The 19,172-nt window shown below is 48.0% G+C and overlaps 1 protein-coding gene across 3 annotated transcripts in view; it reads left to right on the top strand.

The window, feature by feature from the left end:
- Nucleotides 1-19,172, top strand: part of rps6kal (ribosomal protein S6 kinase a, like) — a 125,827-nt gene that overhangs the window by 82,704 nt on the left and 23,951 nt on the right. For 2 of the 3 annotated variants that reach the window (XM_071399846.1, XM_071399844.1), the window contains 2 exons: nucleotides 16,121-16,279; nucleotides 16,930-17,091. The exons of the other annotated variant lie outside the window; for it this stretch is intronic. In XM_071399846.1, coding sequence (XP_071255947.1) covers nucleotides 16,121-16,279; nucleotides 16,930-17,091 — 321 coding nt within the window. The remainder of the gene's footprint in view (nucleotides 1-16,120; nucleotides 16,280-16,929; nucleotides 17,092-19,172) is intronic. 3 annotated transcript variants of the gene reach the window in all.

Here is a 19,172-nt window from a genome sequence, read left to right on the forward strand (position 1 = left end):
AGAGTGGTAACACGTAGCTATCACCAAGGACAGAGAGAGTGGTAACAGGTAGCTATCACCAAGGACAGAGAGAATGGTATCAAGTAGCTATCACCAAGGACAGAGAGAGTGGTAACAAGTAGCTATCACCAAGGACAGAGAGAGTGGTAACACGTAGCTATCACCAATGTCAGAGAGAGGGGTAACAAGTAGCTATCACCAAGGTCAGAGAGAGTGGTAACAAGTAGCTATCACCAAGGACAGAGAGAGTGGTAACACGTAGCTATCACCAAGGTCAGAGAGAGGGGTAACAAGTAGCTATCACCAAGGACAGAGAGAGGGGTAACAAGTAGCTATCACCAAGGTCAGAGAGAGGGGTAACAAGTAGCTATCACCAAGGACAGAGAGAGGGGTAACACGTAGCTATCACCAAGGTCAGAGAGAGTGGTAACACGTAGCTATCACCAAGGACAGAGAGAGTGGTATCAAGTAGCTATCACCAATGACAGGGAGAGTGGTAACAGGTAGCTATCACCAAGGACATTGAGAGTGGTAACAAGTAGCTATCACCAAGGACAGAGAGAGGGGTAACAAGTAGCTATCACCAAGGACAGAGAGAGTGGTAACAAGTAGCTATCACCAAGGACAGAGAGAGTGGTAACAAGTAGCTATCACCAAGGACAGAGAGAGGGGTATCAAGTAGCTATCACCAAGGACATTGAGAGTGGTACCAAGTAGCTATCACCAAGGACAGAGAGAGTGGTAACAGGTAGCTATCACCAAGGACAGAGAGAGTGGTAACAAGTAGCTATCACCAAGGACAGAGAGAGTGGTAACACGTAGCTATCACCAAGGTCAGAGAGAGGGGTAACAAGTAGCTATCACCAAGGACAGAGAGAGTGGTAACACGTAGCTATCACCAAGGACAGAGAGAGTGGTAACAGGTAGCTATCACCAAGGACAGAGAGAATGGTATCAAGTAGCTATCACCAAGGACAGAGAGAGTGGTAACAAGTAGCTATCACCAAGGACAGAGAGAGTGGTAACACGTAGCTATCACCAATGTCAGAGAGAGGGGTAACACGTAGCTATCACCAAGGTCAGAGAGAGTGGTAACAAGTAGCTATCACCAAGGACAGAGAGAGTGGTAACACGTAGCTATCACCAAGGTCAGAGAGAGGGGTAACAAGTAGCTATCACCAAGGACAGAGAGAGGGGTAACAAGTAGCTATCACCAAGGTCAGAGAGAGGGGTAACAAGTAGCTATCACCAAGGACAGAGAGAGGGGTAACACGTAGCTATCACCAAGGTCAGAGAGAGTGGTAACACGTAGCTATCACCAAGGTCAGAGAGAGGGGTAACAAGTAGCTATCACCAAGGACAGAGAGAGGGGTAACAAGTAGCTATCACCAAGGTCAGAGAGAGGGGTAACAAGTAGCTATCACCAAGGACAGATAGAGGGGTAACAAGTAGCTATCACCAAGGACATAGAGAGTGGTAACAAGTAGCTATCAGCAAGGACAGAGAGAGTGGTAACAGGTAGCTATCACCAAGGACAGAGATAGTGGTAACAGGTAGCTATCACCAAGGACAGAGAGAGGGGTAACAAGTAGCTATCACCAAGGACAGAGAGAGGGGTAACAAGTAGCTATCACCAAGGACAGAGAGAGGGGTAACAAGTAGCTATCACCAAGGTCAGAGAGAGGGGTAACAAGTAGCTATCACCAAGGTCAGAGAGAGGGGTAACAAGTAGCTATCACCAAGGACAGAGAGAGGGGTAACAAGTAGCTATCACCAAGGACAGAGAGAGTGGTAACAAGTAGCTATCACCAAGGACAGAGAGAGTGGTAACAAGTAGCTATCACCAAGGACAGAGAGAGTGGTAACAGGTAGCTATCACCAAGGACAGAGAGAGTGGTATCAAGTAGCTATCACCAAGGACAGAGAGAGTGGTAACAAGTAGCTATCACCAAGGACAGAGAGAGTGGTAACACGTAGCTATCACCAAGGTCAGAGAGAGGGGTAACAAGTAGCTATCACCAAGGACAGAGAGAGTGGTAACAGGTAGCTATCACCAAGGACAGAGAGAGTGGTATCAAGTAGCTATCACCAAGGACAGAGAGAGTGGTAACAAGTAGCTATCACCAAGGACAGAGAGAGTGGTAACACGTAGCTATCACCAAGGTCAGAGAGAGGGGTAACAAGTAGCTATCACCAAGGACAGAGAGCGTGGTAACAGGTAGCTATCACCAAGGACAGAGAGAGTGGTATCAAGTAGCTATCACCAAGGACAGAGAGAGTGGTAACAAGTAGCTATCACCAAGGACAGAGAGAGTGGTAACACGTAGCTATCACCAAGGACAGAGAGAGTGGTAACAAGTAGCTATCACCAAGGTCAGAGAGAGTGGTAACAGGTAGCTATCACCAAGGACAGAGAGAGGGGTAACAAGTAGCTATCACCAAGGACAGAGAGAGGGGTAACAGGTAGCTATCACCAAGGACAGAGAGAGTGGTAACAAGTAGCTATCACCAAGGACAGAGAGAGGGGTAACTAGTAGCTATCACCAAGGACAGAGAGAGTGGTATCAAGTAGCTATCACCAAGGACAGAGAGAGTGGTATCAAGTAGCTATCACCAAGGACAGAGAGAGTGGTAACAGGTAGCTATCACCAAGGACAGAGAGAGTGGTATCAAGTAGCTATCACCAAGGACAGAGAGAGTGGTAACAAGTAGCTATCACCAAGGTCAGAGAGAGGGGTAACAAGTAGCTATCACCAAGGACAGAGAGAGTGGTAACACGTAGCTATCACCAAGGACAGAGAGAGTGGTAACAAGTAGCTATCACCAAGGTCAGAGAGAGTGGTAACAGGTAGCTATCACCAAGGACAGAGAGAGGGGTAACAAGTAGCTATCACCAAGGACAGAGAGAGGGGTAACAGGTAGCTATCACCAAGGACAGAGAGAGTGGTAACAAGTAGCTATCACCAAGGACAGAGAGAGGGGTAACTAGTAGCTATCACCAAGGACAGAGAGAGGGGTAACAGGTAGCTATCACCAAGGACAGAGAGAGGGGTAACAAGTAGCTATCACCAAGGACAGAGAGAGTGGTAACAAGTAGCTATCACCAAGGACAGAGAGAGTGGTAACAAGTAGCTATCACCAAGGACAGAGAGAGTGGTAACAAGTAGCTATCACCAAGGACAGAGAGAGGGGTATCAAGTAGCTATCACCAAGGACATTGAGAGTGGAACCAAGTAGCTATCACCAAGGACAGAGAGAGTGGTAACAAGTAGCTATCACCAAGGACAGAGAGAGTGGTAACAAGTAGCTATCACCAAGGACAGAGAGAGGGGTATCAAGTAGCTATCACCAAGGACAGAGAGAGTGGTAACAAGTAGCTATCACCAAGGACAGAGAGAGGGGTAACAAGTAGCTATCACCAAGGCCAGAGAGAGTGGTAACAAGTAGCTATCACCAAGGACAGAGAGAGGGGTAACAAGTAGCTATCACCAAGGACAGAGAGAGTGGTAACAAGTAGCTATCACCAAGGACAGAGAGAGGGGTAACAAGTAGCTATCACCAAGGACAGAGAGAGGGGTAACAAGTAGCTATCACCAAGGACAGAGAGAGTGGTAACAAGTAGCTATCACCAAGGACAGAGAGAGTGGTAACAAGTAGCTATCACCAAGGACAGAGAGAGTGGTAACAAGTAGCTATCACCAAGGACAGAGAGAGGGGTATCAAGTAGCTATCACCAAGGACATTGAGAGTGGAACCAAGTAGCTATCACCAAGGACAGAGAGAGTGGTAACAAGTAGCTATCACCAAGGACAGAGAGAGTGGTAACAAGTAGCTATCACCAAGGACAGAGAGAGGGGTATCAAGTAGCTATCACCAAGGACAGAGAGAGGGGTAAAGAGTAGCTATCACCAAGGACAGAGAGAGTGGTATCAAGTAGCTATCACCAAGGACAGAGAGAGTGGTAACAAGTAGCTATCACCAAGGACAGAGAGAGTGGTAACAAGTAGCTATCACCAAGGTCAGAGAGAGGGGTAACAAGTAGCTATCACCAAGGACAGAGAGAGGGGTATCAAGTAGCTATCACCAGGAACAGAGAGAGTGGTAACAAGTAGCTATCACCAAGGACAGAGAGAGGGGTATCAAGTAGCTATCACCAAGGACATTGAGAGTGGAACCAAGTAGCTATCACCAAGGACAGAGAGAGTGGTAACAAGTAGCTATCACCAAGGTCAGAGAGAGTGGTAACAAGTAGCTATCACCAAGGTCAGAGAGAGGGGTAACAAGTAGCTATCACCAAGGTCAGAGAGAGTGGTAACAAGTAGCTATCACCAAGGTCAGAGAGAGTGGTAACAAGTAGCTATCACCAAGGTCAGAGAGAGGGGTAACAAGTAGCTATCACCAAGGACATAGAGAGTGGTAACAGGTAGCTATCACCAAGGACAGAGATAGTGGTAACAGGTAGCTATCACCAAGGACAGAGAGAGTGGTAACAAGTAGCTATCACCAAGGACAGAGAGAGGGGTAACAAGTAGCTATCACCAAGGACAGAGAGACTGGTAACAAGTAGCTATCACCAAGGTCAGAGAGAGTGGTAACACGTAGCTATCACCAAGGACAGAGATAGTGGTAACAGGTAGCTATCACCAAGGACAGAGAGAGGGGTAACAAGTAGCTATCACCAAGGACAGAGAGAGGGGTAACAAGTAGCTATCACCAAGGACAGAGAGAGTGGTAACAAGTAGCTATCACCAAGGTCAGAGAGAGTGGTAACACGTAGCTATCACCAAGGTCAGAGAGAGGGGTAACAAGTAGCTATCACCAAGGACAGAGAGAGGGGTAACAGGTAGCTATCACCAAGGACAGAGAGAGTGGTATCAAGTAGCTATCACCAAGGACAGAGAGAGTGGTAACAGGTAGCTATCACCAAGGACAGAGAGAGTGGTATCAAGTAGCTATCACCAAGGACAGAGAGAGTGGTAACAAGTAGCTATCACCAAGGACAGAGAGAGTGGTAACAAGTAGCTATCACCAAGGACATTGAGAGGGGTAACAAGTAGCTATCACCAAGGACAGAGAGAGTGGTAACAAGTAGCTATCACCAAGGACATTGAGAGGGGTAACAAGTAGCTATCACCAAGGACAGAGAGAGTGGTAACAAGTAGCTATCACCAAGGACAGAGAGAGGGGTAACAAGTAGCTATCACCAAGGTCAGAGAGAGTGGTAACACGTAGCTATCACCAAGGTCAGAGAGAGGGGTAACAAGTAGCTATCACCAAGGACAGAGAGAGGGGTAACAAGTAGCTATCACCAAGGACATTGAGAGGGGTAACAAGTAGCTATCACCAAGGACAGAGAGAGTGGTAACAAGTAGCTATCACCAAGGACAGAGAGAGGGGTAACAAGTAGCTATCACCAAGGTCAGAGAGAGTGGTAACACGTAGCTATCACCAAGGTCAGAGAGAGGGGTAACAAGTAGCTATCACCAAGGACAGAGAGAGGGGTAACAAGTAGCTATCACCAAGGACAGAGAGAGTGGTAACAAGTAGCTATCACCAAGGACAGAGAGAGTGCTAACAGGTAGCTGTCACCAAGGACAGAGATAGTGGTAACAGGTAGCTATCACCAAGGACAGGGAGAGTGGTAACAGGTAGCTATCACCAAGGACAGAGAGAGTGGTAACAGGTAGCTATCACCAAGGACAGAGAGAGTGGTAACAAGTAGCTATCACCAAGGACAGAGAGAGTGGTAACAAGTAGCTATCACCAAGGACAGGGAGAGTGGTAACAGGTAGCTATCACCAAGGTCAGAGAGATGGGTAACAAGTAGCTATCACCAAGGTCAGAGAGAGTGGTAACAAGTAGCTATCACCAAGGACAGAGAGAGTGGTATCAAGTAGCTATCACCAATGACAGGGAGAGTGGTAACAGGTAGCTATCACCAAGGACATTGAGAGTGGTAACAAGTAGCTATCACCAAGGACAGAGAGAGGGGTAACAAGTAGCTATCACCAAGGACAGAGAGAGTGGTAACAAGTAGCTATCACCAAGGACAGAGAGAGTGGTAACAAGTAGCTATCACCAAGGACAGAGAGAGTGGTAACACGTAGCTATCACCAAGGTCAGAGAGAGGGGTAACAAGTAGCTATCACCAAGGACAGAGAGAGTGGTAACACGTAGCTATCACCAAGGACAGAGAGAGTGGTAACAGGTAGGTATCACCAAGGACAGAGAGAATGGTATCAAGTAGCTATCACCAAGGACAGAGAGAGTGGTAACAAGTAGCTATCACCAAGGACAGAGAGAGTGGTAACACGTAGCTATCACCAATGTCAGAGAGAGGGGTAACAAGTAGCTATCACCAAGGTCAGAGAGAGTGGTAACAAGTAGCTATCACCAAGGACAGAGAGAGTGGTAACACGTAGCTATCACCAAGGTCAGAGAGAGGGGTAACAAGTAGCTATCACCAAGGACAGAGAGAGGGGTAACAAGTAGCTATCACCAAGGTCAGAGAGAGGGGTAACAAGTAGCTATCACCAAGGACAGAGAGAGGGGTAACACGTAGCTATCACCAAGGTCAGAGAGAGTGGTAACACGTAGCTATCACCAAGGTCAGAGAGAGGGGTAACAAGTAGCTATCACCAAGGACAGAGAGAGGGGTAACAAGTAGCTATCACCAAGGTCAGAGAGAGGGGTAACAAGTAGCTATCACCAAGGACAGAGAGAGTGGTAACAAGTAGCTATCACCAAGGACAGAGAGAGTGGTAACAAGTAGCTATCAGCAAGGACAGAGAGAGTGGTAACAGGTAGCTATCACCAAGGACAGAGATAGTGGTAACAGGTAGCTATCACCAAGGACAGAGAGAGGGGTAACAAGTAGCTATCACCAAGGACAGAGAGAGGGGTAACAAGTAGCTATCACCAAGGACAGAGAGAGGGGTAACAAGTAGCTATCACCAAGGTCAGAGAGAGGGGTAACAAGTAGCTATCACCAAGGTCAGAGAGAGGGGTAACAAGTAGCTATCACCAAGGACAGAGAGAGGGGTAACAAGTAGCTATCACCAAGGACAGAGAGAGTGGTAACAAGTAGCTATCACCAAGGACAGAGAGAGTGGTAACAAGTAGCTATCACCAAGGACAGAGAGAGTGGTAACAGGTAGCTATCACCAAGGACAGAGAGAGTGGTATCAAGTAGCTATCACCAAGGACAGAGAGAGTGGTAACAAGTAGCTATCACCAAGGACAGAGAGAGTGGTAACACGTAGCTATCACCAAGGTCAGAGAGAGGGGTAACAAGTAGCTATCACCAAGGACAGAGAGAGTGGTAACAGGTAGCTATCACCAAGGACAGAGAGAGTGGTATCAAGTAGCTATCACCAAGGACAGAGAGAGTGGTAACAAGTAGCTATCACCAAGGACAGAGAGAGTGGTAACACGTAGCTATCACCAAGGTCAGAGAGAGGGGTAACAAGTAGCTATCACCAAGGACAGAGAGAGTGGTAACAGGTAGCTATCACCAAGGACAGAGAGAGTGGTATCAAGTAGCTATCACCAAGGACAGAGAGAGTGGTAACAAGTAGCTATCACCAAGGACAGAGAGAGTGGTAACACGTAGCTATCACCAAGGACAGAGAGAGTGGTAACAAGTAGCTATCACCAAGGTCAGAGAGAGTGGTAACAGGTAGCTATCACCAAGGACAGAGAGAGGGGTAACAAGTAGCTATCACCAAGGACAGAGAGAGGGGTAACAGGTAGCTATCACCAAGGACAGAGAGAGTGGTAACAAGTAGCTATCACCAAGGACAGAGAGAGGGGTAACTAGTAGCTATCACCAAGGACAGAGAGAGTGGTATCAAGTAGCTATCACCAAGGACAGAGAGAGTGGTATCAAGTAGCTATCACCAAGGACAGAGAGAGTGGTAACAGGTAGCTATCACCAAGGACAGAGAGAGTGGTATCAAGTAGCTATCACCAAGGACAGAGAGAGTGGTAACAAGTAGCTATCACCAAGGTCAGAGAGAGGGGTAACAAGTAGCTATCACCAAGGACAGAGAGAGTGGTAACACGTAGCTATCACCAAGGACAGAGAGAGTGGTAACAAGTAGCTATCACCAAGGTCAGAGAGAGTGGTAACAGGTAGCTATCACCAAGGACAGAGAGAGGGGTAACAAGTAGCTATCACCAAGGACAGAGAGAGGGGTAACAGGTAGCTATCACCAAGGACAGAGAGAGTGGTAACAAGTAGCTATCACCAAGGACAGAGAGAGGGGTAACAAGTAGCTATCACCAAGGTCAGAGAGAGGGGTAACAAGTAGCTATCACCAAGGACAGAGAGAGGGGTAACACGTAGCTATCACCAAGGTCAGAGAGAGTGGTAACACGTAGCTATCACCAAGGTCAGAGAGAGGGGTAACAAGTAGCTATCACCAAGGACAGAGAGAGGGGTAACAAGTAGCTATCACCAAGGTCAGAGAGAGGGGTAACAAGTAGCTATCACCAAGGACAGAGAGAGGGGTAACAAGTAGCTATCACCAAGGACATAGAGAGTGGTAACAAGTAGCTATCAGCAAGGACAGAGAGAGTGGTAACAGGTAGCTATCACCAAGGACAGAGATAGTGGTAACAGGTAGCTATCACCAAGGACAGAGAGAGGGGTAACAAGTAGCTATCACCAAGGACAGAGAGAGGGGTAACAAGTAGCTATCACCAAGGACAGAGAGAGGGGTAACAAGTAGCTATCACCAAGGTCAGAGAGAGGGGTAACAAGTAGCTATCACCAAGGTCAGAGAGAGGGGTAACAAGTAGCTATCACCAAGGACAGAGAGAGGGGTAACAAGTAGCTATCACCAAGGACAGAGAGAGTGGTAACAAGTAGCTATCACCAAGGACAGAGAGAGTGGTAACAAGTAGCTATCACCAAGGACAGAGAGAGTGGTAACAGGTAGCTATCACCAAGGACAGAGAGAGTGGTATCAAGTAGCTATCACCAAGGACAGAGAGAGTGGTAACAAGTAGCTATCACCAAGGACAGAGAGAGTGGTAACACGTAGCTATCACCAAGGTCAGAGAGAGGGGTAACAAGTAGCTATCACCAAGGACAGAGAGAGTGGTAACAGGTAGCTATCACCAAGGACAGAGAGAGTGGTATCAAGTAGCTATCACCAAGGACAGAGAGAGTGGTAACAAGTAGCTATCACCAAGGACAGAGAGAGTGGTAACACGTAGCTATCACCAAGGTCAGAGAGAGGGGTAACAAGTAGCTATCACCAAGGACAGAGAGAGTGGTAACAGGTAGCTATCACCAAGGACAGAGAGAGTGGTATCAAGTAGCTATCACCAAGGACAGAGAGAGTGGTAACAAGTAGCTATCACCAAGGACAGAGAGAGTGGTAACACGTAGCTATCACCAAGGACAGAGAGAGTGGTAACAAGTAGCTATCACCAAGGTCAGAGAGAGTGGTAACAGGTAGCTATCACCAAGGACAGAGAGAGGGGTAACAAGTAGCTATCACCAAGGACAGAGAGAGGGGTAACAGGTAGCTATCACCAAGGACAGAGAGAGTGGTAACAAGTAGCTATCACCAAGGACAGAGAGAGGGGTAACTAGTAGCTATCACCAAGGACAGAGAGAGTGGTATCAAGTAGCTATCACCAAGGACAGAGAGAGTGGTATCAAGTAGCTATCACCAAGGACAGAGAGAGTGGTAACAGGTAGCTATCACCAAGGACAGAGAGAGTGGTATCAAGTAGCTATCACCAAGGACAGAGAGAGTGGTAACAAGTAGCTATCACCAAGGTCAGAGAGAGGGGTAACAAGTAGCTATCACCAAGGACAGAGAGAGTGGTAACACGTAGCTATCACCAAGGACAGAGAGAGTGGTAACAAGTAGCTATCACCAAGGTCAGAGAGAGTGGTAACAGGTAGCTATCACCAAGGACAGAGAGAGGGGTAACAAGTAGCTATCACCAAGGACAGAGAGAGGGGTAACAGGTAGCTATCACCAAGGACAGAGAGAGTGGTAACAAGTAGCTATCACCAAGGACAGAGAGAGGGGTAACTAGTAGCTATCACCAAGGACAGAGAGAGTGGTATCAAGTAGCTATCACCAAGGACAGAGAGAGTGGTATCAAGTAGCTATCACCAAGGACAGAGAGAGTGGTAACAGGTAGCTATCACCAAGGACAGAGAGAGTGGTATCAAGTAGCTATCACCAAGGACAGAGAGAGTGGTAACAAGTAGCTATCACCAAGGTCAGAGAGAGGGGTAACAAGTAGCTATCACCAAGGACAGAGAGAGGGGTAACAAGTAGCTATCACCAAGGACAGGGAGAGTGGTAACAAGTAGCTATCACCAAGGACAGAGAGAGTGGTAACAAGTAGCTATCACCAAGGACAGAGAGAGTGGTAACAAGTAGCTATCACCAAGGACAGAGAGAGTGGTAACAAGTAGCTATCACCAAGGACAGAGAGAGTGGTAACAAGTAGCTATCACCAAGGTCAGAGAGAGTGGTAACAAGTAGCTATCACCAAGGTCAGAGAGAGGGGTAACAAGTAGCTATCACCAAGGACAGAGAGAGTGGTATCAAGTAGCTATCACCAAGGTCAGAGAGAGTGGTAACAAGTAGCTATCACCAAGGACAGAGAGAGTGGTATCAAGTAGCTATCACCAAGGACAGAGAGAGTGGTAACAGGTAGCTATCACCAAGGACAGAGAGAGTGGTAACAAGTAGCTATCACCAAGGACAGAGAGAGGGGTAACAAGTAGCTATCACCAAGGACAGAGAGAGTGGTAACAGGTAGCTATCACCAAGGACAGAGAGAGTGGTATCAAGTAGCTATCACCAAGGACAGAGAGAGTGGTAACAAGTAGCTATCACCAAGGACAGAGAGAGTGGTAACACGTAGCTATCACCAAGGTCAGAGAGAGGGGTAACAAGTAGCTATCACCAAGGACAGAGAGAGTGGTAACAGGTAGCTATCACCAAGGACAGAGAGAGTGGTATCAAGTAGCTATCACCAAGGACAGAGAGAGTGGTAACAGGTAGCTATCACCAAGGACAGAGAGAGGGGTAACAAGTAGCTATCACCAAGGACAGAGAGAGTGGTAACAGTTAGCTATCACCAAGGACAGAGAGAGTGGTAACAAGTAGCTATCACCAAGGACAGAGAGAGGGGTAACAGGTAGCTATCACCAAGGACAGAGAGAGTGGTAACAAGTAGCTATCACCAAGGACAGAGAGAGGGGTAACAAGTAGCTATCACCAAGGTCAGAGAGAGTGGTAACAAGTAGCTATCACCAAGGACAGAGAGAGTGGTATCAAGTAGCTATCACCAAGGACAGAGAGAGTGGTATCAAGTAGCTATCACCAAGGACAGAGAGAGGGGTAACAAGTAGCTATCACCAAGGACAGAGAGAGTGGTATCAAGTAGCTATCACCAAGGACAGAGAGAGTGGTAACAGGTAGCTATCACCAAGGACAGAGAGAGTGGTAACAAGTAGCTATCACCAAGGACAGAGAGAGGGGTAACAAGTAGCTATCACCAAGGACAGAGAGAGTGGTAACAGGTAGCTATCACCAAGGACAGAGAGAGTGGTATCAAGTAGCTATCACCAAGGACAGAGAGAGTGGTAACAAGTCGCTATCACCAAGGACAGAGAGAGTGGTAACACGTAGCTATCACCAAGGTCAGAGAGAGGGGTAACAAGTAGCTGTCACCAAGGACAGAGAGAGTGGTAACAGGTAGCTATCACCAAGGACAGAGAGAGTGGTATCAAGTAGCTATCACCAAGGACAGAGAGAGTGGTAACAGGTAGCTATCACCAAGGACAGAGAGAGGGGTAACAAGTAGCTATCACCAAGGACAGAGAGAGGGGTAACAGGTAGCTATCACCAAGGACAGAGAGAGTGGTAACACGTAGCTATCACCAAGGACAGAGAGAGTGGTAACAGGTAGCTATCACCAAGGACAGAGAGAGTGGTAACAAGTAGCTATCACCAAGGACAGAGAGAGTGGTAACAAGTAGCTATCACCAAGGACAGAGAGAGGGGTAACAGGTAGCTATCACCAAGGACAGAGAGAGTGGTAACAAGTAGCTATCACCAAGGTCAGAGAGAGTGGTAACACGTAGCTATCACCAAGGACAGAGAGAGGGGTAACAAGTAGCTATCACCAAGGACAGAGAGAGTGGTATCAAGTAGCTATCACCAAGGACAGAGAGAGTGGTAACAGGTAGCTATCACCAAGGACAGAGAGAGTGGTAACAAGTAGCTATCACCAAGGACAGAGAGAGTGGTAACAGGTAGCTATCACCAAGGACAGAGAGAGTGGTAACAAGTAGCTATCACCAAGGTCAGAGAGAGTGGTAACAAGTAGCTATCACCAAGGTCAGAGAGAGTGGTAACAAGTAGCTATCACCAAGGACATTGAGAGTGGTAACAAGTAGCTATCACCAAGGACAGAGAGAGTGGTAACAAGTAGCTATCACCAAGGTCAGAGAGAGTGGTAACACGTAGCTATCACCAAGGACAGAGAGAGTGGTAACAAGTAGCTATCACCAAGGACAGAGAGAGGGGTAACAGGTAGCTATCACCAAGGACAGCGAGAGTGGTAACAAGTAGCTATCACCAAGGTCAGAGAGAGTGGTAACAAGTAGCTATCACCAAGGTCAGAGAGAGTGGTAACAAGTAGCTATCACCATGGACATTGAGAGTGGTAACAAGTAGCTATCACCAAGGACATTGAGAGTGGTAACAAGTAGCTATCACCAAGGACAGAGAGAGGGGTAACAAGTAGCTATCACCAAGGTCAGAGAGAGTGGTAACACGTAGCTATCACCAAGGACAGAGAGAGGGGTAACAAGTAGCTATCACCAAGGACAGAGAGAGTGGTATCAAGTAGCTATCACCAAGGACAGGGAGAGTGGTAACAAGTAGCTATCACCAAGGTCAGAGAGAGGGGTAACAAGTAGCTATCACCAAGGTCAGAGAGAGTGGTAACACGTAGCTATCACCAAGGACAGAGAGAGGGGTAACAAGTAGCTATCACCAAGGACAGAGAGAGGGGTATCAAGTAGCTATCACCAAGGACAGGGAGAGTGGTAACAAGTAGCTATCACCAAGGTCAGAGAGAGGGGTAACAAGTAGCTATCACCAAGGACAGGGAGAGTGGTAACAAGTAGCTATCACCAAGGACATTGAGAGTGGTAACAAGTAGGTATCACCAAGGTCAGAGAGAGTGGTAACAAGTAGCTATCACCAAGGACAGGGAGAGTGGTAACAAGTAGCTATCACCAAGGTCAGAGAGAGGGGTAACAAGTAGCTATCACCAAGGACAGAGAGAGGGGTATCAAGTAGTTATCACCAAGGACAGAGAGAGGGGTAACAGGTAGCTATCACCAAGGTCAGAGAGAGGGGTAACAAGTAGCTATCACCAAGGACAGAGAGAGTGGTAACAAGTAGCTATCACCAAGGACAGAGAGAGTGGTAACAAGTAGCTATCACCAAGGACAGAGAGAGGGGTAACAGGTAGCTATCACCAAGGACAGAGAGAGTGGTAACAAGTAGCTATCACCAAGGACAGAGAGAGGGGTAACAAGTAGCTATCACCAAGGTCAGAGAGAGGGGTAACAAGTAGCTATCACCAAGGACAGAGAGAGTGGTATCAAGTAGCTATCACCAAGGACAGAGAGAGTGGTATCAAGTAGCTATCACCAAGGACAGAGAGAGGGGTAACAAGTAGCTATCACCAAGGACAGAGAGAGTGGTATCAAGTAGCTATCACCAAGGACAGAGAGAGTGGTAACAGGTAGCTATCACCAAGGACAGAGAGAGTGGTAACAAGTAGCTATCACCAAGGACAGAGAGAGGGGTAACAAGTAGCTATCACCAAGGACAGAGAGAGTGGTAACAAGTAGCTATCACCAAGGACAGAGAGAGGGGTAACAAGTAGCTATCACCAAGGACAGAGAGAGTGGTAACAGGTAGCTATCACCAAGGACAGAGAGAGTGGTATCAAGTAGCTATCACCAAGGACAGAGAGAGTGGTAACAAGTCGCTATCACCAAGGACAGAGAGAGTGGTAACACGTAGCTATCACCAAGGTCAGAGAGAGGGGTAACAAGTAGCTATCACCAAGGACAGAGAGAGTGGTAACAGGTAGCTATCACCAAGGACAGAGAGAGTGGTATCAAGTAGCTATCACCAAGGACAGAGAGAGTGGTAACAAGTAGCTATCACCAAGGACAGAGAGAGGGGTAACAGGTAGCTATCACCAAGGACAGAGAGAGTGGTAACACGTAGCTATCACCAAGGACAGAGAGAGTGGTAACAGGTAGCTATCACCAAGGACAGAGAGAGTGGTAACAAGTAGCTATCACCAAGGACAGAGAGAGTGGTAACAAGTAGCTATCACCAAGGACAGAGAGAGGGGTAACAGGTAGCTATCACCAAGGACAGAGAGAGTGGTAACAAGTAGCTATCACCAAGGTCAGAGAGAGTGGTAACAAGTAGCTATCACCAAGGTCAGAGAGAGTGGTAACAAGTAGCTATCACCAAGGACATTGAGAGTGGTAACAAGTAGCTATCACCAAGGACAGAGAGAGTGGTAACAAGTAGCTATCACCAAGGTCAGAGAGAGTGGTAACACGTAGCTATCACCAAGGACAGAGAGAGGGGTAACAAGTAGCTATCACCAAGGACAGAGAGAGTGGTATCAAGTAGCTATCACCAAGGACAGAGAGAGTGGTAACAGGTAGCTATCACCAAGGACAGAGAGAGTGGTAACAAGTAGCTATCACCAAGGACAGAGAGAGGGGTAACAGGTAGCTATCACCAAGGACAGAGAGAGTGGTAACACGTAGCTATCACCAAGGACAGAGAGAGTGGTAACAGGTAGCTATCACCAAGGACAGAGAGAGTGGTAACAAGTAGCTATCACCAAGGACAGAGAGAGTGGTAACAAGTAGCTATCACCAAGGACAGAGAGAGGGGTAACAGGTAGCTATCACCAAGGACAGAGAGAGTGGTAACAAGTAGCTATCACCAAGGTCAGAGAGAGTGGTAACAAGTAGCTATCACCAAGGACATTGAGAGTGGTAACAAGTAGCTATCACCAAGGACAGAGAGAGTGGTAACAAGTAGCTATCACCAAGGACAGAGAGAGGGGTAACAAGTAGCTATCACCAAGGACAGAGAGAGTGGTAACAGGTAGCTATCACCAAGGACAGAGAGAGGGGTAACAAGTAGCTATCACCAAGGACAGAGAGAGGGGTAACAAGTAGCTATCATTCCAAAATCATGGGCATTAATATGGAGTTGGTCCCCCCTTTGCTACAGCCTCCACTCTTCTGGGAAGGTTTTCCACTAGATGTTGGAACATTGCTGCAGGTACTTGCTTCCATTCAGCCACAAGAGAATTAGTGAGGTCAGGCACTGATGTTTGGGGCAATTAGGCCTGGCTCACAGTCGGAACAACTCCGCAGAACAACTCCGCAGAACAACTCCGCAGAACAACTCCGCAGAACAACTCCGCAGAACAACTCCACAGAACAACTCCGCAGAACAACTCCGCAGAACAACTCCGCAGAACAACTCCACAGAACAACTCTGTAGAACAACTCCACAGAACAACTCCGTAGAACAACTCTGTAGAACAACTCTGTAGAACAACTCTGTAGAACAACTCTGTAGAACAACTCTGTAGAACAACTCTGTAGAACAACTCCGCAGAACAACTCCGCAGAACAACTCCACAGAACTGTCTTTGTTTCGGCGACGGTCTTAGTTTTGAGAAAATAGAGGTGTCTGAAGTGCTAATACTAATTGCCAAACTGTTACCGTACCCCTAAACTGTTACCGTACCCTTAAACTGTTACCGTACCCCTAAACTGTTACCGTACCCCTAAACTGTTACCGTACCCCTAAACTGTTACTGTACCCACAAACTGGGTCTCTGTCTGTATGTATTCTGTTTGTACTGACAGCTCAGTGTATTAATGTGTGTGTGTGTGTGTGTGTGTGTGTGTGTGTGTGTGTGTGTGTGTGTGTGTGTGTGTGTGTGTGTGTGTGTGTGTGTGTGTGTGTGTGTGTGTGTGTGTGTGTGTGTGTGTGTGTGTGTGTGTTAGGTGTATGACGAGGGCAGGTATGTGTATGTGGTAACAGAACTGATGAAGGGAGGAGAGTTACTGGATAAGATCCTCAGACAGAAGTTCTTCTCAGAGAGAGAAGCAAGCTCTGTTCTCTACACTATTACCAAGACTGTCCACTACCTGCACTGTCAAGGGGTAAGACTGAGACACAGTATGAAGAAACAAACATCTACACATGTGTAACACACTGTAGACTGGCGTAAGACTGACCCGCCTTGGGTGTGGCTGTTTTTTTCAAAACTCTCTCTCTCTCCTCCCTTCCATCCTCTCTCCCTCCCTCTTCATCTCTACCTCCCTCTTCCTCTCTACCTCCTATCCTTCCTCCTCCCTCCCACCCCCCTCCTCCCTCCCTCACTCCCTCCACCTCCCTCTATCCATCCTCTTTCCTGTTTTTCCTCTCTCGCCCACCCTCTCGCCTCCTCTCTCCTTCCCCTCTCGCCTCCTCTCTCCTTCCCCTCTCGCCTCCTCTCTCCTTCCCCTCTCGCTCCTCTTCCCTCTCTCTCTCTCTCTCGCTCCTCTTCCCTCTCTCTCTCTCGCTCGCTCCTCTCTCTCGCTCCTCTTCCCTCTCTCTCGCTCCTCTTCCCTCTCTCGCTCGCTCGCTCCTTTTCCCTCTCTCGCTCGCTCCTCTCGCTCCTCTTCCCTCTCGCTCGCTCCTCTTCCCTCTCGCTCGCTCCTCTTCCCTCTCGCTCGCTCCTCTTCCCTCTCTCTCGCTCCTCTTCCCTCTCTCTCGCTCCTCTTCCCTCTCTCTCACTCCTCCCTCTCCTTCCTCTCCCTCTTTCCTCTAGGTTGTCCATAGGGACTTAAAGCCCAGTAACATCCTCTATATGGACGACAGTGGGAACCCTGATTCTATCAGGATCTGTGATTTTGGTTTCTCCAAGCAGCTGAGAGGAGGAAACGGACTGCTACTAACACCATGTTACACAGCTAACTTTGTTGCTCCAGAGGTGAGAGAGAGGAGGAGGAAGAGAGAGGAAGCAGTGGGTTAGGAAGGTTAGAGGATTAGGAAGGGTAAAGTTGTAGGGTTAGGAAGGGTCAAGGTGCTGGGTTAGGAAGGGTCAAGGTGCTGGGTTAGGAAGGGTCAAGGTGCTGGGTTAGGAAGGGTCAAGGTGCTGGGTTAGGAAGGGTCAAGGTGCTGGGTTAGGAAGGGTCAAGGTGCTGGGTTAGGAAGGGTCAAGGTGCTGGGTTAGGAAGGGTCAAGGTGCTGGGTTAGGAAGGGTCAAGGTGCTGGGTTAGGAAGGGTCAAGGTGCTGGGTTAGGAAGGGTCAAGGTGCTGGGTTAGGAAGGGTCAAGGTGCTGGGTTAGGAAGGGTCAAGGTGCTGGGTTAGGAAGGGTCAAGGTGCTGGGTTAGGAAGGGTCAAGGTGCTGGGTTAGGAAGGGTCAAGGTGCTGGGTTAGGAAGGGTCAAGGTGCTGGGTTAGGAAGGGTCAAGGTGCTGGGTTAGGAAGGGTCAAGGTGCTGGGTTAGGAAGGGTCAAGGTGCTGGGTTAGGAAGGGTCAAGGTGCTGGGTTAGGAAGGGTCAAGGTGCTGGGTTAGGAAGGGTCAAGGTGCTGGGTTAGGAAGGGTCAAGGTGCTGGGTTAGGAAGGGTCAAGGTGCTGGGTTAGGAAGGGTCAAGGTGCTGGGTTAGGAAGGGTCAAGGTGCTGGGTTAGGAAGGGTCAAGGTGCTGGGTTAGGAAGGGTCAAGGTGCTGGGTTTAGGAAGGGTCAAGGTGCTGGGTTAGGAAGGGTCAAGATAGAGGGTTAGGATTAAAGGGTTAAGTTAGATTGGTAAAGTTAGGGTTAGATGGGTAAAGTTAGGGTTAGGAAGGGTGACATTGGAGGGTTGGGAAGGGTCACGTTTGAGGGTTGGGAAGGGTCACGTTTGAGGGTAGGGAAGGGTCACGTTTGAGGGTTGGGAAGGGTCACGTTTGAGGGTTGGGAAGGGTCACGTTTGAGGGTTGGGAAGGGTCACGTTTGAGGGTAGGGAAGGGTCACGTTTGAGGGTTGGGAAGGGTCACGTTTGAGGGTTGGGAAGGGTCACGTTGGAGGGTTGGGAAGGGTCACGTTGGAGAGTTGAAGGGTAAAGTTGGAGAGTTGAAGGGTAAAGTTGGAGAGTTGAGAAGGGTAAAGTTGGAGAGTTGAGAAGGGTAAAGTTGGAGAGTTGAGAAGGGTAAAGTTGGAGAGTTGAGAAGGGTAAAGTTGGAGAGTTGAGAAGGGTAAAGTTGGAGAGTTGAGAAGGGTAAAGTTGGAGAGTTGAGAAGGGTAAAGTTGGAGAGTTGAGAAGGGTAAAGTTGGAGAGTTGAGAAGGGTAAAGTTGGAGAGTTGAGAAGGGTAAAGTTGGAGAGTTGAGAAGGGTAAAGTTGGAGAGTTGAGAAGGGTAAAGTTGGAGAGTTGAGAAGGGTAAAGTTGGAGAGTTGAGAAGGGTAAAGTTGGAGAGTTGAGAAGGGTAAAGTTGGAGAGTTGAGAAGGGTAAAGTTGGAGAGTTGAGAAGGGTAAAGTTGGAGAGTTGAGAAGGGTAAAGTTGGAGAGTTGAGAAGGGTAAAGTTGGAGAGTTGAGAAGGGTAAAGTTGGAGAGTTGAGAAGGGTAAAGTTGGAGAGTTGAGAAGGGTAAAGTTGGAGAGTTGAGAAGGGTAAAGTTGGAGAGTTGAGAAGGGTAAAGTTGGAGAGTTGAGAAGGGTAAAGTTGGAGAGTTGAGAAGGGTAAAGTTGGAGAGTTGAGAAGGGTAAAGTTGGCGTTAGGAAGGGTAAAGTTGGCGTTAGGAAGGGTAAAGTTGGCGTTAGGAAGGGTAAAGTTGGCGTTAGGAAGGGTAAAGTTGGCGTTAGGAAGGGTAAAGTTGGCGTTAGGAAGGGTAAAGTTGGCGTTAGGAAGGGTAAAGTTGGCGTTAGGAAGGGTAAAGTTGGCGTTAGGAAGGGTAAAGTTGGCGTTAGGAAGGGTAAAGTTGGCGTTAGGAAGGGTAAAGTTGGCGTTAGGAAGGGTAAAGTTGGCGTTAGGAAGGGTAAAGTTGGGGTTAGGAAGGGTAAAGTTGGCGTTAGGAAGGGTAAAGTTGGGGT

Source organism: Salvelinus alpinus, chromosome 4 (genome assembly GCF_045679555.1).
Source record: "Salvelinus alpinus chromosome 4, SLU_Salpinus.1, whole genome shotgun sequence".
In the NCBI taxonomy this organism is placed as follows: domain Eukaryota; kingdom Metazoa; phylum Chordata; class Actinopteri; order Salmoniformes; family Salmonidae; genus Salvelinus; species Salvelinus alpinus.